General features: G+C 32.6%; 1 protein-coding gene across 2 annotated transcripts in view; it reads left to right on the top strand.

Moving 5' to 3' along the window:
- LOC130443182 (glutamate receptor 1-like) overlaps nt 1-20,264 on the top strand; it is a 44,621-nt gene extending 24,357 nt beyond the window's left edge. Inside the window, exons 10-15 of one of the 2 annotated variants that reach the window (XM_056777690.1) lie at nt 1,539-1,810; nt 1,866-2,184; nt 2,763-3,007; nt 3,325-3,430; nt 14,921-15,133; nt 17,541-20,264. In XM_056777690.1, coding sequence (XP_056633668.1) covers nt 1,539-1,810; nt 1,866-2,184; nt 2,763-3,007; nt 3,325-3,430; nt 14,921-15,133; nt 17,541-17,618 — 1,233 coding nt within the window. In that variant the 3' untranslated portion in view covers nt 17,619-20,264. The remainder of the gene's footprint in view (nt 1-1,538; nt 1,811-1,865; nt 2,185-2,762; nt 3,008-3,324; nt 3,431-14,920; nt 15,134-17,540) is intronic. The other variant, XM_056777692.1, reaches the window with a different exon arrangement.
- Nucleotides 20,265-24,656: the final 4,392 nt, after the last annotated feature.

Here is a 24,656-nt window from a genome sequence, read left to right as displayed (position 1 = left end):
AATATCTTAAATGGACGTCTAATTCATTTATTAGCCCGCCAAATATAGCTAGCACGTCAGTCTTAATGGAGCCAACCATTTGCTAAGTTTATCATCCGGTTTGGAATAATGACGATTTATGTCATCACGCAATTGATACATTATTGATAAGACGCGAACGCAGAGGTGGTTTTCACCTGGAATACAGTAAAAGATTGAATTAATCAGACATATTATCCATGCATGAAAACAGTTGCTTAAAAAATACCACCAACATACTTATTCTAGGTTATAAATAAAATTATTCATTATATTTGTTTCTATCTTTAAGAAAGTACATTTTACCTTTTCAGCTGAAACTATTTCATCTTCTCGGAAATAGATTGATGCTTCTTTGCTTCTAGAAATTACTTGGTAATGTTCACCTACAGATTTCTCCATTTTGAAAACCTTTCTAGACTAATCTGGTCCTTAATACGATTTTCATAATGTTTTTTCTCACTGTGTATATACTGTTTACATATTACTTTGATCGTTTACTGAACTTTATACATAACATTCTAAACAGTTTCTTCATGAACAAATCTTGTTATTTTGTCCTCCAGCCGTCTCTGTATTATTATTTTCCTTTTCACTTTATTACATTTTTCATCAGCTGTCGGGTCGTGTGTGAGGATGACAGCTGATTCTGGCGTGGGCGATAATTAAGATAAATTATCGCCTGATTCCAAAATATTATCCCATCATGAAGCGCAATCATTTTTTTTCCCCAAGAAACTAACAACTTTGATGAATTTATAAAAGTCTTAAATCATTAACATTCATAACACAAACGCTTCAATATAAAACAATCACTTACTTCCCTTTCAGCTGTATGGATTTATCTATTCAATTTTATATGAATTATATACAGAATGTCTCATAAATAATATAATATAAAACCTCAACATCAAACATATGAAACCATTTCTTAGGCTTATATTCAAAAAATTATGGCGTCTTGTTTAAGTTTGAATTTTTCTTATGCAAAAGTTTCGGCATAGATCTGAATAAACAGTAATCTGACGGTACAAGATCCGGACTAAATTATGGATGTGTTGGAAGCACTTCGAACTTATTGCGCGCAGCTTTCGCAGTATGTTTGTACAGTAAAACCACATACATTCGCATCAGATGTTCACTGTATATCACGGTATTGATAGCTCAACCATCTGGAATAGTACACTAAACCATAATGGCACCAGACGCTCAACAAGACTTTCCGCTCGGATCGACCTCTATTTGCAACGGACTCTGGTGATTGTCCTCTGCTTAACCATCGATTTTCCATGTTTACGTCGTTTGTATAACGCTGTTAACGTCAACTCCACCTCGCTTGCATCTCTTTATATATCCCTTTATACTATTTATTATAGAAATGTATTGCGTCGTCAATAAAAACAAAGAGAAAATGAGGAAAGCAATTTTGGTTATCATGGTTAACAAGTTACGATGTGTTTACATTGTGGCGAAAGAATTTTGACTGACGCAACTTCTAAGACGCCCTCTGTATTTTATAGGAAGCTGATATGGCAATAGCTCCAATGACTATAACATCTGAACGCGAACGTGTCATCGACTTCAGCAAACCATTCATGTCTTTGGGCATATCGATAATGATTAAAAAACCGATGAAACAAAAACCTGGAGTGTGGAGCTTCTTGAATCCACTTTCAAAAGAAATTTGGGTCAGTGTTTTATTTGCTTACGTCGGTGTCAGTATAGTTCTATTCGTGGTATCTAGATTTTCTCCGTACGAATGGAGATTACTCCATTTAACAGGGGAGCACAGGTGAGATATAAGAAATTCGTTATAAGGACTATTATCTTTATGAAATATTTTTCAGAGAACCTGCAAATTCCCATACAAACCACGGAGGTACAATGGCCAACGATTTTACAATACTAAACTCGTTATGGTTTGCTCTATCAGCATTTATGCAACAAGGAGGAGAGTTATCACCAAGATCGTTATCAGGAAGAATCGTCGGAGCTTGTTGGTGGTTTTTCACGTTGATTTTAATATCGAGTTATACTGCCAATTTAGCAGCATTCTTAACGGTTGAAAGAATGGTTACTCCAATAAATTCTCCGGAAGATTTAGCTTCTCAAACAGAAGTGGAATATGGAACGTTGTACCATGGCGCCACATGGGATTTCTTTAGGGTAAAACTATCAATATACGGTATATTCAGAAAGTAATGCGTCATAGTTATTCTTTTCCATCAGTGCCGACTTTTTGAAAGGCTTCAACGGGGATATTCTTCATCGTAACGGCTCTAATGTTATCCAAAGTCTATAGATGTTGTCCTATCGGCGATCTCTTAAACGCAGGGGAAAAAAGGGATTCTGATCTCCTGTCTGATACAGTTGAACTTTGTTTTAATTTTCGAAGCACTTCTAGCTAAATATTAGCAATACTGGTTTGTCTAGGTAGCAGAAATTCGGAGTGCACGATGTTTCCACCTTTTCCCAGCCATCTCGGAGCCTTTATACCATCTTTTCGAGATAAAATCACCTCCAAAGGTTTTCTGAAGTATTGCGAACGTATCTGCTGGCATTTTTTTAAGTCAAAGCGTTCTGTCGCTCCAAAAGTTTGGAGCTCACTATAGTCATGTTTAGTGTGTCGCCAAGACCACCTTCTAACTAGCACGCACACCCGCTTCGGACGCATTATTTTCTATAAATAACCTGTACATATAGATTCTAATATATATTTTCAAATATGTTATTTTTCATTACAGAGATCTCAGTTAACGCTCTACTCAAAAATGTGGGAGTTTATGAACAGCAGGAAACACGTCTTCGTGACTTCCTACGACGAAGGCATCAAGAGAGTACGTAACTCGAAAGGAAAGTTTGCTCTACTCATCGAATCACCTAAAAATGATTACACCAATGAGAGAGAACCGTGCGATACTATGAAAGTTGGAAGAAACCTCGACGCCAAAGGATTTGGAGTTGCTACACCACTAGGCTCACCATTACGGTATGTTTTGATCTATTTTAGAAATATTAATTGGTTTTGGTGGTTTCTTCATGAAAAAAAATATTTGTGTGTGATTGTGGGTCGAGTACCTTAATCTTCGGAGTTTCCTGAAGAGCACTTATTTACTAATACTCTGTCAATTCAAGGTTAGGGTTCAAAATTTGGATAACATCCTTGGAGAATAGATTCCATCATTTTAATTCAATTACAAATTATTATTGAGTGCTAAACACTACTCGAATTCTGAAAGATGAGTAGTAAAGTCGAAGAAGTATGGAAGATCAAAAAAAAGTAACTTATATTTATCTTGATTCCAGTGATGCTGTCAATTTAGCAGTGCTATCTCTCAAAGAAGATGGAGAATTGACAAAACTGAAGAACAAATGGTGGTATGACAGAACTGAATGTCTTAGAGACAAGCAGGTAAGTTTTATAGTCATAAATATTGTTGATAGTCCTCTATATGTCGCCAATAAAAAAAACCTCGTTGTGAACTAGGTATATAATGGAAGAAGAATAAATATAAATAGAACAAATTGGTTATTAAACTGGTAATAAACTAAGTTATTGTAGAATTGTTTAAGCGTATAGGTTCAAATGGATCGAAAAATAAAAGACAATAGAATACCAAATAAAACATTATGTTTCTTGATGTGATACCTAAAGGAAAAAAAATCGATTGAGATAGAAGGATAAGATAATGGAACGATTAGAAGCATCAATCATTTGAAGATGAAGGTTAATCAGTAGTGAAACCAAATCATATAACAATAGTTGAATTAAGAGAAGTTATATGAAAAATAAAGGGGACGGTACTGGTCGCATTCCATCGCGGAACAATATTTTGCAATGGCTTAAGAAGAGGAAGGCGCATGGAACCGTCTGTGATAGGTTTGCTGGTTCTTTCCGTTCTGTGCGAACGCTTGAGAATATTCGAAGAGTTGAAGAAGCAGTAACAGCCAGTCCAACACGTTCAGCGAATAAACATACTCTAAACTTATCGGATCGTAAATGCGTAAGATTGTTGGTTGTTATTTGTTGGGTTTTGTTAATAAAGAAAACTTTCGTGGTGCGGTATTGCAGCCCTTGGGATTTTTGGACCGTATTTTTTTTTAAGAGAACATTCGTTACCTCGGAGCGATAATTGCAAATGCTACAAACATTCCTTACTGCCGAATTTACGTAGATTGAGAGTTGAAGATCACTAAATATGGTTTCAACAGGATGGAGCAACTAGTCATACCGCTAGAATAGTTATGCAGTTTTTAAGGAATACGTTTCCTGGGAGATTAATTTCCCGAAATGAGGACCTTGCCTGGCCAGCACGTTCTCCGGATTTAACGGCTCCAGATTATTTCTTATTAGCCTACTTAAAATCTAAAGTGTATCGAAACAAGCCTCGCACACTGGATGAGCTAAAGAACAACATAACTGGGGAGATAAGAAGAATAGATGGAAGACTTCGAGGCGCAGTTATGAACCACGTCCGAGAAAATATTGAAAAATGTAATGGTAGACATTTAAAATCTGTAATTTTTAAAACATAATAAACTCTTAAAAACTGCATTCTATGAGTATTATTTTGCAGAGACTTTTATTTCTTTTACAACAAGTCACATTCCAATGCCGGACCCAGCAAAACTGTTTTTATTTATTTTGGACTTGGACAGGGCTTGTTGGACTATTAGTTCCTTCTAAGTAAATTTCAGATTATTTCTGGTATATACTTATAGCCTCTTCAAGTAGTTTTGTGTTATTATTTTCACGTCTAGCTAGGATCCAATTTGAGATTTGGGTTCTTGTACATCTTTCGTAGCTGGACAGTTGGTATAAACAATTTTTTTGAGATTTGGGAAACTTCGTTAGAGGATTTAACTTTATTTTCACACTTCGGCGTCACGTTAGGCTAGACAAGACTAGTAACACCTCTAGAGGTTTTTTTTTGACCAAATGCATGTTGGACACTGACATTCCATTCGAAAAATTAATCATTGAGCACTAATCAAGGGCCAATAAAGATCTTCCGTGAGCTTGAAACTTATAGATAGAGATAAAGATAGAGAAAGAAGCTAAATCGGCATTTTTGGAGCAAAATCATGTAGCGCGCATCTAAGATAGCATAGGAGTGCATACAAACTCTAAAAGCTGTTAATAAATAAAATAAAAATAGTCAATAAAATCATTGGTAAATTAAAATGAAGATAACATAGATAATAAGATTTATTATCGGTTTTTTTTATACTTTTCCCTTTTTTCGGCCCTAGTTCGCGGCTTCGTTACCGATTCCACTTTGAACACTAATTTTTCAGGTTGTGGAAAATTTGGAATCGTTCCGGCCATCAAGGCACACGTGTAATTTCCTGCTCCCAAGTCGCAAAATATCAATTCCTCCTCGTCATCGTGGTACTTCCTATATAATATTTCGAAAAATTTTTGCATCCCCAATTTCTTGGCGTATTCCTGTAATTTCCAACTGTCAAATATACCCATCATGACAGATATTTTCAAATGGCGAGCAACATTCAGGGCTGTAGACATTAATTGATACCCCAAGAGTTTTCCTCTGTATTCGGGTTTTATACACATCAGATAGAATCTACAAAAGTTTTAAGAAACTAACAAACTTGCTCTCAGCAATAAATCAAACAAAGAAGTGATAAATAATTGTTGGTGTAAGAATAAAATGATGAGGAAATTAATGTGACCGTTATTAAAGCGGGAAGTGCTTTGTTTGATACATTTTAACCAAATTTGTGATTTGAATCAATAGATCCGAGTCAAATTCACCGACCGGGAAGTATCCGAATTATATTTTAGATTAGTTTTTCTAAAATATAAATTATTTTTCACTTTGAATTGTATTTTATGTTTCGTTTTTAAGTTCAATCTGCTATTTTTAACCCGTTTTCAATATGTTCAGATGTGTTGATTATTGCATCTCTATTTCCCATGTGAAGGATAAGAAATTTATGAATCCTGATACATATAATCAGGATAATTATATAATTTGATCGAAATATCACATTTGACAAGTTGAAATTAGATTTGATCCCTTAAAGTGGAGCAAAATCGAGGCCAATAAGCTCTACAAGTTGAACTAATACAAGCGTATTAATTAGTAGGAATTAATATTCTATTGTGATAAAAATGAAGATCTACAAGAATCTTAGACTATACAGTTACATCGACTGCAACTTCTTCTAGCAGAAGAAACATGGCAAGACATCTATTAGAATTATAGTCAACCAGTGTGGAGAATCCAAATTTTTCTAATACCATTTTTGAACCGCAACTATTATTTCTAATAGAGGTGTTTATGGTGTTTGCTTTGGTGATATTTCGTTCCATCTCAACAACGAAAACATCATCATTACTTGGAACGAAACTGGACGTACACCTATAACTTTCATTGTCGTTTCGAATCTAGCTGATGCTGTTTTAGTTTACAACAACAACATCCTTAGATGATGAAATCGTTCATAGTTCATAGTAATGAAAGAAAATGCGTCGAGAATGCTGGTGAGATGATTCACAAGCTCAGGTTGATTCCGTAATTATTTTCGGGGTTTCAGTACTTTAAATTCGGGTCTAAAAAAACTGCCTTTTCAAATCTGCTAGTGGTGGGTTTATTTAGTGTCAAATCGAAATTGAAGGTGAGATATTTTTTTTTGTCTTGACGTTAGTCTTTTTAGACGTTTTGTCACTTTATCGGCATAAGTTGCAGCGCGGTTAAAAGCAAGATAAAAGTAGAATTGTGACACGTCATATTTACCTGAGATAACTGTCGCATTGAAATTCTTCAAAAATATCGATTTTACGATTAATTCCATTTAGAAATTTGATAATACTGGCATACGGTTTACCAGAATTCAAAGCAACTCTGCTGAATACTCTTCCATAATCGCATTTTTTGACAGCTTTAAGCAGAAGTATACCAACGATTTCTTCATCTATATCAGGATCTTCTTCCTCCTGAAAATCAAAACGAGAAATATTTTTGGTTTAAGAGAAATTACTTTTACTGATTTTCTAGTAACTTTTAGTTTAAAGATCGTACTCATTTGAAATCACAATTTTTTTTAGAACATAGAATTTCTTGTATTAGTTTTTATCAATTTCAGTTTTGGAAATGATCGCTCGGGACTACCAAAATGCAAATTTCTTGAAGAAATAAATTGATTCTTCATGATTAATGAATTGAAGTTCTCCCACATATCTTTCGATCGAAAACCGAAATTTTCCTCAACAAACGAGATAGTTATGTCTTTTTCATATAAATCAACAAATACTAAAGCTTTTTCCAATCAATCCAATTCAATCATTAAATTTTCCAAAATGTAGGTGCAAGATACTGATATTGGGAACAATTTCATTCATTCCAACTAAACGCAATATCATTTGATTAATGATACTTTCTTTAAATTATCAAATTCATTTAGATATTATTCAAAGTCCTCCTGGTAGATTTGTAAGCGTTTTGAGGCATTAAAAAGATCGACGGCTTCAGATTGGAATGCTTTAGAGACCACGTCGATGGTTTGTAACATTTTGCAATGGAAAACAAATAAAATAACATGACGAAATTGTGGTTTCCGATTTTCTTCTTCAGTAAAGTAGTAGAAATGTCCTGTCCATCTTTTTGGATTTAATTTTTTTAAATTTGTTAGCTTTGAAGATTTTCAAGACTTCCATATCTTTTACTGCAGTGCCTTTCGCGTTATCAGCATCATCATAACCTTGTCCACGGCATTTATTCAGAGAAATATTTTTTCAGTTATGGATTTTATAATCTGCGTGGACATTGCTGCGACAGTTTGATACTTAACTTCATGAAACTCTAAAAAAGTTCACGTAATTGATCTATTTTGGAAATATCTTGAGTGGTGTCAAATATAAAATTTAAAATGGCGCAGTAATTATTCCATTTACAAGAACAAGAACAGCAACGAGCTTATTTTGTACTTTTGGACTCAATTATTTCGTCTGGCTTGCAAATTTTTTTTGATGAAATTTTTTGTTTAACTTGTGTACTATGCACGTAGATAACTTGAACTAATTAAAGATAAAACTAATACATTTTACTAAATGTTTTAATCAAAAATTAATCGGATCTTCCTGGGCTCAGCACCCTCTCGGGCCCGTGGCATTTTGTTTGTTACGCCACTAGGTGTAGCTAAGTGTGACTAAGAACCAAATACTCTAGATGATAAGTTTTGAGACGAGACTTCCTTGATTTTATGTCTCTTCTGATTGATTTTTCGTGATAATTCATTAATATTATCGAGCAAGCTGTCATCTTAAGACATTTTTCAATCGGGACAATCAAGACCTAAAATCAAGGTTGAATTTCGCCATTTTGATAAGAATTTTTGACAATCAGGACGCGTTGTTTTACGGTGTGCTCCCAACTGTCAATTTTCTATCTGTCATGTCATAATCATGTGATATTATTACTATCAAACATGGCGCCGAATTCAAACCTTGCGCTTTTATTGAAATACCCTACTATATAAAGGTTAAGTACGGGGTTGTACAACGTTGTTAATTTGTGAGGGTAGTATGAAATGTGAACATTCAGAAATTGCCTTAATTCAAGAAGAATTTACTTATATATACACTAGTGAATTAGAAAAGATTATTATGTCATATTTCCAAGAGTTTACGTGTTCATAATTTGTATGTCAATCATCAACTATTGCTGCAGAACATGATGGTGGAGGGTGAAATTTGATAACGGAAGCGTAAATTTCAAAATATGTGGAATATAAAATCAAGTATTGAAAATAATTACTTTAGTAGCTATTATAGAACTCCTATCCATCATAGAAATTAACAATTTATCTCTGAACGATGTAACAGAATCTTCGTCTTCCAAAAATCTCGTAGTGTTTCGAAAAATAACGTTCTTCTTCACGAAAAACTCCATAATTATATTAACGGCTTGAATATAGTTCACTGATTGGAGATCCATTATTTTGATACCGGATGGTAGTCGTTTCCATACTATAGGACCGAATATTCTTTCTTTTTGAGCTTTCAGTTTATCTTCTTCTTCTTGGATCTCATCTTGAAGATGTTTCGCCCTTTCCTCTTCTAACCTAAATTTTCTACTCATCTCGAAATTTGTTCATGAATTTGTCATCTTGACACTGCTTTTGGATAGTTCGATTTTCGATTTTTAATTACTCAGATACATAATTTGAATTCTTCTTCATAGTTGATGTTATAGTTTTATATCTCTATTAAATTAAACATTTTCCGATTATTGAAAATGTTTTTTCTTTATTGTAAAAGAGCAAAATCGTTTGGAAAAATAGAGAAACGAAATATTTTGTCACGAATAAATTTAATAAAACACTGATATTGATATGAAGCAATGAAAGACAATCTTATTTCTTTTTTGTTTTATTTTTCTTTTTCTTGCTTCCTTTATCAATAATCGCGACTTTCTTCATAGATATCGAGTCAGGATCTGGCGGAATTACGCAAACCATCAACGCACAAGTATAATCACCAGTACCACAATCGCAAAAAATTAATAGTTGATCTTCGTCGTGGTACTTTCTATAATTAGTTTCACAAATAGTGTCAAAACCGAGCTGCCTACAATTATCTTGTAGTTTGTGGTTATCCACGATACCCATTATTACTGAAATTCCAAGGTATTTCGCCATGTCTAACATACATACCATTGTTTCAAATCCAATTAGTTGTCTTCTGTATTCAGGTATCACGCATAAAAGGTAAAACCTAAAACGCAAAAGGGGACTGGAAAGTAAAATCAACAATATTTTGCCATTTAATATGCAAATTTTCAATGCCAGACCGTCAAAAATCAGTTTGTTTTTAAGTAATGTAACCAATCAGGTCCATAGCCTTGTGATTCATCTCCATTTCTTTTCGTCCCTTGTTTTTTCTTTCCAGTTCTGGATGTTTTTTCCACAACTACTATCCACCGTTTTCTTGGTCTACCCTTTTTTCTCTTGTCCTCTGGTATCTTCCATTTAACTGGTTTGAAGAATCTGTCTTCGTCCATTCGTTCTAAGTGACAAGCAACCTTCTTGTCTTTATAAACGCGTTGATTGATGACTCATTGAAAAGTGTGTAAAATTCATGGATTGATCTTCTCTCCCATCCTAACTTTGTATGTTTTCCTCCACAACTTTTTCTTAGTATTTATGTCTATCAGGTTTTCTGTTTAGTTTTATTCGTCGTTATCCAAGTTTCACAGGCGTGTGTCTCAAAATTGTTTTATAAACTAGATCTTTCGTAGACCTGGATATCTCTTTCGATGTTAATATTATTCTAAAGCTGCCTGCACAGTTTTGGCAATTAATAGTTCGATTTCCTTTTCTTCTTGGTATTTATTATATAGTAGTAAACCGAAATACTTTTTTCTCGAATTCAATTAACGTCTCATCACGTTTACGTATCTTTATCCATTATTTCCATAAACTATGTGGTACAGATCTACTCCTTCTGCTGCTGTTATTACTTGTGTTGTGGTTTCTTCAAGCTTTCTTATGTTTTTTTTTGCTATCAACGCCACGTCCTCAGCATAAGCTAAACATTGATGACTTCTGTTAAACATCATGATGTTTCTTTCGATGCCATCTCTTCTGATTATGCCTTCCAAAGCTATATCAAATAATACAGTTGATGAGGGATCCTCTTGTCTTAATCTTTGTTGTGTTTTGAAAGGTTCCCTTCATATTTACTATATTTTTTTGTCCTCTAATGACATTTTAATTAGCTCAATTATTTTGTTTGCTAATTCTAGTTCAGTAGGATCAGTTGCTCTGTTCTCCAGTTCCTCTACCTTGTCTAAACCCTCCTTGGTACTCTTCTAAGAATTTTTCACACAATGCTTCGTCTATCTTCTTGTAAATGAGTAATGTAATGGCTGGCTCCGTGCTTTTGGCATTTTCTTTGGTTTCCAAATCTGACAAAGTGAATTGAAAGTTTGTTCTTCAAGCTGTTCACCGCCATGTTTTATTTGTTCTTACGGTACTCGATTATCCCCGGGGCTTTTATTGTTTTCCATCTTATTTATTATTTCTTCGACTTCTCTGTTCGTTAAGCTGATTTTCAAGGTTCCCTTTATTTGCTATTCTTCAGAGAATGTAGCGATCGAAAAAATGTAAGTTTGTAGGACCGATATCGGGCGAGTATGGTGGATGAGGCAGTACCTTCAATAATTTTTGTCAAGGCTCGTCTTGGACAGTGCGATCTTGTATATTGTCATGTTGCAGAATAATGTCTTTTCTGTAGATAATCGCTGGATACTTTTTAATGAATCGAAGATTTTCCCAGCTTTCAGTACTTCAAAATGAACAGCTACACGTATATTTTACCAGTAGGTAATTCGTGGCACAGGTACTGTTAAAATATTGTTGTGTATAGTGCCGTATTGGAGGTGGGGTATTTATTGGCTTTTTTCCTTTCAGATAAATTATAGGAGATGTGAAAATTTGCTCTGTTTGTTTTTCCAACCCGCTGCAAATGATATTGGGACAACCAAGGTTTATTAATCCTCTTGGAGAAGTACTCGATTGTCTGATACATATTTTCTTCCACTTCAATTCATTGTTGTTGATTTTAATGATCGATAGAAATCAATGAAATCAAAATGTTTTGATTTGTATTTTGGTATTCGATGCAGTTGGATAAACATCGCAATTGTTGTGTTACAAACTCGCCTTTATCCCCAAAATTACACAAAAATCTAATAATCAACTATTAAGGATCGAACTGTCTTAATAACCTTTAAAAATTTTTGACACATAAGCTGACAGATGACAGTGAAATCAAGACATGCGCAGAAAGGACCTAGTACCTTAGATAAATATTGCATCTAAATTGCTCGAAGACGTCAACTTTTCTTTCGATTGCGTTCATAAATTTCAATATACTCGAAAATGTTTTACCCGATCTTATGTCTACTTTACTGAACGTTCTTGCATGATCGAGTTTTTTCACCGCTTTCAATAGAAGTACTCCAACGATTTCATCATTCTGTTCCTAAAATTTACTTAATTTGTTATTTTTGAATAAAAACTTGAAATATACAATTCGAAGACAAAAATGAAGCATCAAACCGAAGTTTGTTTCTTCTTCTTTGCGCAATTCACAGTAAAAATTCATACTACCACTTTATTTATTTTGAGAGAATCAGACGTTTACCTTTACTGCTATAACCGAACATCTGTCTTTCATGCATACCAATAATCTCTCCTTATAATGCTCAATTGATTCAGCATCTTCCAGAAACTTGGTGTTTTTGAATACAACGTTTTCGGTTACGTAATATTTCAAAATTATATCTACGACTTCATCGAAATGTATAGGCAACAAATCAGTTATTTTCACTCCAATAGCTAATCGACGCCATATCATTGGAGCTGCGTTTTTTTCCATTCCGTTATGTGGAATAACATCATATATTGTTTCTAAGCAATCAGTTTTCATTTTGATTCAAATTTATTTTGTAAATGACAGGTGACAGATGATTTTGAAGTTTGAGACAGTTCTATACGTAATGCTTCAATAAGAGCGCAAGATTTCGAATAAAACGTGGTTGTCTGTGGTAATATATTGAAATATTTATTGATTTAGAGAAAATACAATCTGTAATCTATATTTGCATATAAATTGCAAGAGCGTTGAGGCCAATTTTGGTCCCCAAATAAGAAAATGACATTACCAGGAGCAAACTCGTGCAAGTTTGTCTATGTTCCACGGGCGTTATGACATGTGGCACCGTCCTGATGAAACCACATGTCATCTATATCAATAGCCTCTAAAGCACATGTCATTCACCGTTAATGCACCACCTTTTCGAAGAAAAACGGACAAATTATTCCTCCAGACCATAATGCGCACCATATAGTGACCCGTTGTGGATGCATTGCTTTCTGATGAATCATCCGTGGATTTTCTAAGCCCCAAATGCGACAGTTTTGCCTATTAACGAAGCCATTGGGGCGAAAATGAGCCTCATCACTGAAAATGATTTTGTTTGCAAAATCAGCAGGTTGCTCGAGGATCCAAGGATCTACTGGCAGAAGTAGTTGAGTCAGCTAGAAAAAATTCGGTGAATAGTGCCTGTTGAAATGTCCCCGATGGTGAATCGATGTCTCTGGTCTTACACATCACTAATCAAACCAGTACTTTCGAATTTTATTATTCTTTTCACAGTAGATGAATTAGGCACATTATTGAATGCACTTTTCGAATAGTGGTAATTTAACTTTCGTCATATTGACAATAATTTTTTGACAATCAGGACGCGTCGTTCTACATTGTAATGCTCCATGTTTACTAAATGCCAACTGTCAATTTTCTATCTGTCATGTCATAATCATTTGACATTATTACTGTCAAACATGGCGCGGAATTCAAATCTTGCGCTTTTATTGAAACACAAAGAAATTGATACAGCAAAGGATAAGTACGAGGTTGTACAACCTTGTTAATTTGTAAGGGTAGTATGAAATTTTAACGATCAGACAGTGCCTTGTTTTTATCGTAAATATTTGCATAATTTTGAGCAATAGAAAAGTTATTTTTATTTTAATAATAGATAGAATTCAAGTCTGTCAAAGATACAACAAGTTGCTAAGGTCTTAAACGTGAATAAACAAAACTATTTTTTAATTTTTTCGATTCATACCAGTAAAAAAGAACGCTGGAATGGTTTTTACGTAATTTCTAGCAAAGTTATGGACTAGAATAAAATTCTTTTTGTAGTGTTTATTCCGGTAATATATCTGGAAACACTACAGGGGGTTGCATTATTGTTTTTTTTTATATTTGGCAGTTCCATACCGTACGAATATGGTCCCGAAAATATTTGGCCTGACCGAGAGATGGCGGTAGTTGCTTCAACAATACCACCGTATTAAAAAGTGCACAATCTATACAGTTTGAAGACGCTACGTTGTTCAATATTTGTTTGGCAGCCATCAATAGTGAGCGTTTTTGTAAATTTGTAAACATGGTCGTCATTATGTGATACAATACGCATTAGCTCAACCAATATAATGGTTGGACTAGATTCTGATGTGGGTGAGACTGCTCATTCATTACTAACAGTAAAATATTGGGTAGCAGAGTTTAAACGAAGCCGTACGACCTTATGAAGACCAGCATCGCAGTGATCGACAAAATGAAGTGACGAGTCCAGGAATGTTGAAGAAAGCGGTACTGGATGATCATCGAAAGAAAGTACGCGAGCTAGCATTTTAAAAATTACGGTACTGTGCATATTAACTGAAAATTTGGACATAAGAAAGCTGTGCCGCGTTTAAAATAGGAAAAACTATTAACGGCGATCATTATGCGGATTTATTGCAACGTTTAAGCGAATAAATCAAGCGAAAACGGCAGCATTCGGCATTGCAATGGCCAAAATTGATAAATCACAGTTTGAAATAATACCTGATGCGCCCTTTTGGCCAGATTTTACCTCCTCGGATCATTTTATGTTCGCAGATTTGAAAAACTAGCTCGTTGGTGTAAGATTTTCCAACAATGGAGAGGTGATATCGGGAGTTTATATATAATAAAATAAATATAATAAAATAAACATATTTTTTAAAACAATTTTTATGTTTTCTTTGTTAGGCCATCTATTTCTGGGCACCATCCTCGTATAAGCTATATAAAAATGAGTTCCAGGACACACAACGCTGTAATAAATCACAATTACACCCCAAGTTTGCGAATATTGATCAGTATTTTATAGAAAAGGTTATTAATTGCTCATATTGGCGTCAAATAACTAATAACCCAACTCGTGCATGTAAACTGTTAAGTATGACCTATATTTCAATAAGGTACGAAAATTGCAAACATGTAAATTGACTTGATGAGTTTATAAATAGATTTAGAATTATTTTGTAATTGTTTCAGGATACTTCTAGAAGCGAATTATCTCTTAGTAATGTGGCGGGGATATTCTACATCCTGATAGCAGGACTTTTTATCGCGATGATTGTAGCATTTATGGAATTTTGCTACAAATCTCATTCCGAAGCTAAAAGAGCAAAAATTCCTCTAGGAGATGCTATGAAAGCAAAAGCAAGGCTAACGATAGGCGTCAATAGGGATTTTGATAACGGAAGGGTAAATATATTTTTCCTAATCATAAAAACTGCTATAGCCGCTTGGTATATTAAAGAAACGCATTTCTAATCACTTTCATCTTTAAATACTGAGATTCTATTGGAATTAAGTCGCGGAATATGTGAAGAGAACACGTGCAAAATCTTGAACGGTTGCAAGGCACATTTGAAACTGAACTTGAAGGACGACAGGTATTACTACTTGGTGCTGGTGGCCTCTTCCACATTTCACAAGGAGGTTGAAATAGATGATGCAATTCATCATTTTATTGAGAGTTTTCTGGTATCACAAAACATATAGCGTCACCCTCGTATGAATAAATATTAATCTACGTACAAACCCAAAAATATTTATCAGTAATACATTTAAAAAGATGAAAGAAATTTGAGTTATTCAATATTGATGAACTTTTATGAATAAAAAAAAACGTAATAGTATTGACTTGTAAATCACTCTGTATTATATGTAACATTCACCATAATCGACATATTTCAATAATATTTAATTTGATTTCAGCGTCAAAAGTGTCCTCATCATGTAATGGCAGATTCTCGTAATACTAAAATTAAGCATCGTAAATCATCTCGAGAAGTTATATTCATTTAAAATCGGTATTATTTTTGGTAAAAAATTACCCCCAGCACTGTACATATACATATTTTTCTTTAAATTTGCACATTCTTTTATATAAATCATCTGATAAATGTATAGCATGAAAATATGATATCAAAGACAGTATGATCTTCAATTCCGCACATGGGTGAGCCATGCTTGAAATCCCACATTCCAAATTGTCATTTTTAAGATCAGTTGCGTTGTCCCCTTGCCCCTCAAACACCAGATAAATGTTTGGACTGATTAGATTTATATTTGTGTTTGCTTGAAACGAAATTTTCTTATATTATTAGATTCAGAGGTTCAGAAATTGGGAATACAATTTATTACTTGATGAAGAAGACTATAAAAGGGCTTAAGAATAAGAAGAAAATATAGTTTCAAAGATGGGCTTCCATTGGACTCGTATTTTATAAACAATTCATCAAGTTTCCTGTATTTCCGACACAGGATTAGGTCTCTTCTGTTTCAAAATTAATTTTTTTAATAATTTTTGAAAGATAGATAAAATTGAAGTTTCGTCTTTTCTTGAATATGATATTGACACTGATAATTTGCGTATTTATATTGATTAATAATAAATATCAAAATCAGAATAAAATCAAACTAGAACTTTGTTTTTTTCGATATCTCATGGTTCGTTAATACAGTTTTATATTTTTTATCGTATTGATGACCTTTAAGTCTATTTTCTAAACACTGAGATGTCTGCCCTATGTAGACAGCGTAACAATTACTACGATTCGTGTATCCTTTGTCACAAAAAAGATTTGGCTGCTAAATCTATCCAACTATCAGATCCTGAATTTAGAAGCTTAGTTATTCAAAAAGCAAAAACTGCATTGAAAGAAAATAATTATCCGGAAAAAATGATAAATAATATATTCAAGAAAAGGATAAACAATCAATTAAAAAACAAAACAGAAACGAAACATCAAAACATGAAACATTTTTCCTTGTCGTATATACAAGGACTTTCCCAACAATTATCAAATTATTTCAATAAATATGATATTAGTATTAGTCATAAAGAACATAATACATTATACAAATATTTCACTAAATTGAAATCTAAAACACCAAAAAATAAAAGAAGTAATATTATAAAAGTGCCTTGTACTAAGTGTGACGCTGTCTATATAGGGCAGACATCTCAGTATTTAGAAAATAGACTTAAAGGTCATCAATACGATAAAAAAAATGTATCAACGGACCCAAAAAAAAAACATAAATTCACTTATAAAGAATCATAAGAACGAAAAAGCTATAAAAGATAAAAAAAGACTTAAATTATTTAAGTAAAATTTATATCTCTATTTAGTAAATTCTAATAAGATTACAAATAATTTAATTGCTTCATATTTGAGATATAAGGACTAAGGAAAAATGAATTTTTCTCATTAGAACAAAGTTCTATTTTGATTTTATTCTTATTTTGATATTCATGATGAATAAATACGCAAATTTTCAGTGTCAATTTCTATCAAATTTCTAAAAATTATTGCAAAAACTAATTTTGAAACAGAAGATACCTAAAATCAAGAACATTTAGAAATATAAACATATCAAAAGGTCTAAAAAATAAGAAATTTAAGCAATTAATTGTGACATGTTTTTAAATTTGACAATTGACACAAAACTTACCGATGATTGTTCCAATTGATTATATAATATATAAATAATTTATTCCCACGGTATATCAGCTTCGATTCTTCCTAGATTTCCCCCTGTATTCGTATGCCCTATACGTCGACATAATTGAAATATAATCTAACGTTTACTCTTTTTTCAGTACTACACTCCAGCCAATCAAATAGCAGGAGGTAACGAACAAGAACAGCCTCACACCAATACCCATACACAAGTCTGAATTAACGTTTATTGATGGTAAATTATTTTTTCTATATAGATATGCATTTGTTATTGATAGTTTTAGTATTATTACGTCAAAGATAACAATACATAAATATATGGCGCAGCTAGTAGGATTTGCAGAAAGTAATTCCAATTATTTGAAAAAATCGGCAATCCTATTTCAAAATTGATATCATAATATGAAAATAAAGTTTATACAGGAAAATTTTTAAGGCTAACGCAATTAATATGTTTTTTATTTGGACGTATTACATCATTTTTTCAAGTCAAGTCAACCATGAAAATTTCTCTTTGGCGTAATAAAAATTAATATTAAATTAATCAAAAGGTGTTTGTACAGTCGAATTAAAATTTTATTCTACTTTTTAAATTATATTATCGATTTATGTTGAAATTTTTTTATTCTAATATCAAAAAACATTCCAAAAAATCAAAAAAATTCTAGCTGGGGAAAATAATTCTGTAGTTCATAGAATTATTACTAGACTTAGTGGAATATGTTTCTGTAACAACAAATGAAAAAGCTGCAGGCAGATTTAACAAATCAAACATTCAATAATCGTTTAATCTGTGAAGAGCTGCAAGAAGTGATTACCTAGATTTTTACAAAAGTTGTAGGTGAATATGGAACATGAAAATAATAATTTGAACATTCAGCTTCCTTTTTGTTGATTCCTGTTTAAAATGTACGATAGAAGCGATAAAAATCGTGATAAATTATAAAACTTGAGCTTTACGATAAATGTATATTATCATTTTTTGAGTGGGCGGAATATATTCCAAATATGCCGAATAAAAAACCTCGTTTGGAGAAAATTTCTTTCCATATACTTGTCGTGTAACATACCGTTCGGTTTTTTTTTCAAACATTTTGTTTTGTTCACGTATTGTGGCTTAGTAGTCACTTCGAGTTTATTTATTCTTTCATTCGAGTTTTTGAACAAATTAATTCAATAAAACCTTGAAATAAAAGTTTATTTCCATAAATTTCTGGTGATTTTTATGTAACGGGAACATGGAAATTACTAAAGAAGAAACGAGTAGGTAGAACAAAATTGAATAAAAGGAACTTTGAACTTTGAAACAAAAGGAAATCCATAAAGATATCTGAAATTTTTGTGAGCACATTAAATAAGGCAAAGAAAAACCTACAAGCAAATATAAAGGATATAACCACCAGAGGTTTATTAAAATTTTCTTTTGCTTGAAGTGTAGATAGGTAGAGGACGATTTAGAATCAATGTCGAGGTTTTATTGATTTTCTCGAATGGAGTGGGAGATCGATAACAAATTAATTTCTTCAAAAACTCGAAATTAGAATAAATAAATCCTAAGTGACTACTTTGAAATAAAAAGTAATAAGTCGAATGGTATGTGAGAGTCGAAAGAACGGATTTTCATCCCTAATAGCAGGGATGAAAACATTTATTCCCTGTGAGGGAGCTGGAGTAGATTATTAACAGTATTATTGGAACAATTCTTGGAGAAATATCTCCATGTTTTGAACAAAACTTCATCCCCACGGATTTTTGGTCATTGGAGTGAATGTATGATAATAGATACATGACTAACCATGTATATCTCATAGTACTTTCTAGTTTCTGCATACAGGGCGTTTCTATATTCGATCGACAACCCTCTACCATAGAGAATCACAATAGATGATTCATTTTGATTTAGAAATACGAATCCTAGTTGTTGAGATATAGAGTAATCAAAATTTTAAATCAAAATAAAAAATTTGCCATAAATCAAGAACGCTTTTAAATTTTTTTCTCAAATTTGGTGAACAATATATTCCTCAATGAAGTAATATTTTGACTTAAACATACTTTGGAAAAATTTAGCCAGTGGTGCGCTGTGAGGGTTAGTTGTCACTTTAAACCGCCTATTTTTTACGCCACTGAAGCACCCTATATCTCAGCAACTAGGCCCCGTAAGGGTTCGTATTCTTATATCAAAATGAATCATTTATCGAGATCTATCTGTGGTAAAGCGTTGTCGGTCGAATATAGAAACACCCTGTGTATTCCACTGTCTTTACATAGAGATTTAACTTTGTAACCTTGTATTTAAATAAATCTGAGCCACATCATGTCCACACTTCGTGGATTGTTTAACATTTAATCTTGAAAAATGATAGATAATTGTTGTCTAACCAATTTTCCGACAAGTCTAGTGATTCAACATCATTGTCTTCATCACTAGAAGGTATTGCGAAAATCATACGATCGATTATACAATCGAAATTTGTCTTTTTGTCGATTAATCTGTTTTTTTTATCACATTGGTGCTAGTTACGTTTTTAATGTAAGTACTTTTTGAAAGATATTAATATTCACTCGTCAATTTACTAAAACTCAGATAAAAAATGATGAGTTTTGTTTTATTGTATGAACATTCGATATTTGTCGCTTATTTTCGAGTCAGAGAACTAAAAATAGTGACAAAATTGGAATTATGTACGCGAAATCAATCAAAAATAATCAAAATGAAAATATCAAACATATCCAAACGGTTTTACGTTAACGGTTTTCGACTGCACATCACCCTAGTGGACTATTAAATTTTAATCTTTTATGGATAATATTTTACATGTAACGTTTCTACCTGGGTACGTAGTAAATGTTTGTTTGTTGTACGTTTTTGTTTTATTTTTTTGTACATCCACACATTCCCAATTTCGCGTTGATTAAATTTACAGGGACTGGGTCGAAAATTCACATAAGTCAACCCAACAATTGCATTTTCAATATTCACTTTACAAAGTGAAACATTTAGCATTTAGTCTACAATTAATTTCCAATTCACTGATTATGCTTTCGTTATTAATTATAATTTACCTGTAGATCTATTATGTGAATTTGGTATAATATATGAGACTGTTAGAGGCATTAAATTATGTCAATTATTTTTCTCACAAACTCAGTTTATCTCCAGTCTCTGAAGAAAGTAACTTGGGTAACAAAAAGCGCGTCAAACAGTGTATTTGCAAGTGTCGGCGTAGTCATAGTGTGTTCAGTGTGAATATCATCAACGGTTCCAGAAATTTCAACTTTAAAAGATTCCAAAAGTTCGTTTGACATTGTTTTCCATGGAAACTTGTTGTGAGCTGTAAATCCTCCGCATTGACAAAAGGTTTATTTGATTTTGCAATATTCAAACGTTGGTTTTTCACGGGTCGAACCCTTGGTGCAATTTTCATGCGGTTAAAGAAAAATAGGAAGATTCTTTTCTCACAAATGCAAGTTGAATAATGAAACATCATGTAGAATATTCGCTTTAGAGCTTTAGATTGAAAAAGAAACAAAACAAAATGTAGGTCAATATTTATGAGAAAGTTTCCAATACGAATAGAAGTTTGATTCTGATGGAAAATAGAATTTTCTAATTTTTTAAGGTGTATAGGGGACGATTGGGGACAATTTAAATGATGAAATGAATTACTTTACAACCGTAACTCAAAAATACCAAATTTGGTACAATATATGAAACTGTTAGAGGCATTAAATAATGTCAATTATTTTTCTCACAAACTCAATTTACTTTCAGTCTCTGAAGAAGATAACTTGGGGAAAAAACGCGCGTCAGACAGTGTATTTGCGAGTGTCGGTGTAGTCTAAGTGTAAACAGTGTGTTCAGTATGAATATCATCAACGGTTCCAGAAATTCCAGCTTTAAGAGACTCCAAGAGTTCGTTTGACATTGTTTTCTGATAGTTGACGCGTCATATTTTCATTTTCAATACTGCTTGCAGCCAGATATGAAGTCGTATCATCTTTAAAAGGAAACAAAGCACATTTTTTACCTAACCATATCGGACCGTACGTGGTATTAAGAAAATAACACACAGCGTCCTTCTCAAATACTAAATTGTTGTATACATATCATTTTGCTACTTCTACACAACTTTATTGAACTATATTAACTGAAAAAAGTGGATCTTTATCGCACTAGTGCAATAAATATTTATTTTACTCATCTGTCAGTGGCTTGTGATCAAGACAAATATTCAAATGTGCGGAATATTTAGTCGTTTTTTATGAAAATGGAATACGGTTCAAAGAATTGCGGACTTTATTTAATTATCATACATATTTATTATTTACTTGATTACAAAATTACTAGAAACTGTATTTTTTTCTAAAATGCCATATGATTACAATTTTTTGGGACCAAACCAGATGTTAGTGAAATATCAATTCGTTCTAATCGTTTTAATGAGTGATGCTTCGTTAAAAAAGTTGTAAATCTTACAGAAAATATTGTATACAACTCGTGCAAAAATGTTTATTGCACTCGACGTGAATTTGTCTAACTAGACAGTTAGATCGAGTTTGACAACACGTTGAGTGCAATAAACAGTTTTGCACGAGTTGTATACAATATGTTTTCTACTTACATGAAAAAAAAATGCTCAATTTAAAAGCAAAATATTTTATAATTGATTATCACTATCGGTTAACATTGAAAGTTAAGTTAGTTGCGAATAGTTCACCTTAAACATTATTTGTACCAATAATATAAAAAGTAAATTTGCAATTTATGTAATTTTTAATATTAATATTTCTTAGTGAATTATTTTTAATTCTTGATTTGTGACTTCCCTAAATGTACTAGTACTTGGCATCTGTCCATTTTCATTTTCTTCAGCTTGAAATATTTGTTTTGCAACAATTAGTTTGTTTACAAATGATTGCTTGTATAATTCCGCTACTGTCGACGATTTCCTTCCGCCGTGTCGTTTGAGCTCTAGTATATCTGCTCCAGTATCTGCAAAAAGTGTTGCGGATGATGCGTATAGCTCACGATTTTTCAAATTCAGAAATTTTCCAATATCATACGGGATTTTAGCAAACATATTTACACCAATAGCTTTTCCTTCTTTAACCTCACCTCTAATGACAAAACTTCGTTCCTTGTCAGTTTTTGAACTTTTACAATTAATATTGAACCTACTTCTTCTATGTCTTCAAAACCCAATTTTTGGAATTAATCTCTGCGATGCCAAATATTCCAGCGAACTACAATAATTTTAAAATTTCTTACAAAAGATATACAATAATTACTGACTTACTTTTTTTATCAAATACTTGGAATTCGGAGGTTCTTTTGAAAATTGACAAATGTGTCTCCTATTAAAAATTCTAACTTTTTTCATCGAAATCCTGCAGAGTTCTCCTTCATAAATGCCATTAGTTTTCTGTAATTTTCAATATTAATATCTTCTTTTGTAGAAAGGCAGGCTCTAACCATCGAGAACTCAGACCAAAGTGAAAAATTTGCACATTTTCTGTAAGATTTACAGCTTTTTCATCGAAGTACCACTCTTTAAAACGATTATAACGAATTGCTATTTCACTAACATCTGGTTTGGTCCCAAAAAATTGTTAATCATATGGCATTTTAGAAAAAAATACATTTTCTAGTAATTTTGTAATCAAGTAAATAATAAATATGTATGATAATTAAATAAAGTCCGCAATTCTTTGAACCGTATTCCATTTTCATAGAAAACGACTAAATATTCCGCTCATTTGAATATTTGTCTTGATCACATGCCACTGACAGATGAGTAAAATAAATATTTATTGCACTAGTGCGATAAAGATCCACTTTTTTCAGTTAAAATAGTTCAATAAAGTTGTGTAGAAGTAGAAAAATGATATGTATACAACAATTTAGTATTTGAGGAGGAAGCTGTGTGTTATTTTCTTAATACCACGTACGGTCCGATATGGTTAGGTAAAAAATGTGCTTTGTTTCCTTTTAAAGATGATACGACTTCATATCTGGCTGCAAACAATATTGAAAATGAAAATATGACGCGTCAACTATCAGAAAACAATGTCAAACGAACTCTTGGAGTGTCTTAAAGCTGGAATTTCTGGAACCGTTGGTGATATTCATACTGAACACACTGTTTACACTTAGACTACACCGACACTCGCAAATACACTGTCTGACGCGCGTTTTTTCCCCAAGTTATCTTCTTCAGAGACTGAAGGTAAATTGAGTTTGTGAGAAAAATAATTGACATTATTTAATGCCTCTAACAGTTTCATATATTGTACCAAATTTGGTATTTTTGAGTTACGGTTGTAAAGTAATTCATTTCATCATTTAAATTGTCCCCAATCGTCCCCTATACACCTTAAAAAATTAGAAAATTCTATTTTCCATCAGAATCAAACTTCTATTCGTATTGGAAACTTTCTCATAAATATTGACCTACATTTTGTTTTGTTTTTTTTTTCAATCTAAAGCTCTAAAGCGAATATCCTACATGATGTTTCATTATTCAACTTGCATTTGTGAGAAAAGAATCTTCCTATTTTTCTTTAACCGCATGAAAATTGCACCAAGGGTTCGGCCCGTGAAAAACCAACGTTTGAATATTGCAAAATCAAATAAAACTTTTGTCAATGCGGAGGATTTACTGCTTACAACAAGTTTCCATGGAACATTCGCCTTGAATATAGTATCAGAAGGTAAAAGGTGAAATAAAGACAACGAGAAGTCGCAGCGTTTAAAATTTGAGCAACAACTCCGCACCGTGAAAAAGTTTGTGAATTTACTGTAATCCTTTTTAAAATTTCAAACGATTTGGATATGGATTAGGCAACGGTGCACTTGTCGAATAATTTAATTATTATTGAAATATTAAAAAAAAATAGAGTCTTGGATGTATATCATAATTTAGCCAAGGACCCACTGCTTATATTATTTTCTGGGAGTATGAACAAGCACTTGAACCGTATAGAGAAGTGTGAAGTTTGGTTAACTTATGGTAAGATATAACAAAGCCTATTAGTCTTGATTAAGTCTTCGTACAAATCATATCTTGTAAAAAGATATTTGAGGCGCTTAGAATTCAAAGTCTATCACAAGAAATTTTCGGAAAAGTGGAAAAAATTGTCAAACACATACCGATCATGGGGAATTATTAATTTTTTGATAAAAAATCCCCAGAGTAGTTTCTTAAATATTTGAAATCAATATTTGGACTTTGATACTAAGATTGGGATTTGGT

This window comes from Diorhabda sublineata, chromosome 4 (assembly GCF_026230105.1).
Source record: "Diorhabda sublineata isolate icDioSubl1.1 chromosome 4, icDioSubl1.1, whole genome shotgun sequence".
NCBI lineage: Eukaryota > Metazoa > Arthropoda > Insecta > Coleoptera > Chrysomelidae > Diorhabda > Diorhabda sublineata.
The sequence above is the reverse complement of the archived record's forward strand: the minus strand, read 5'-3'. Positions and strand labels throughout refer to the sequence as shown.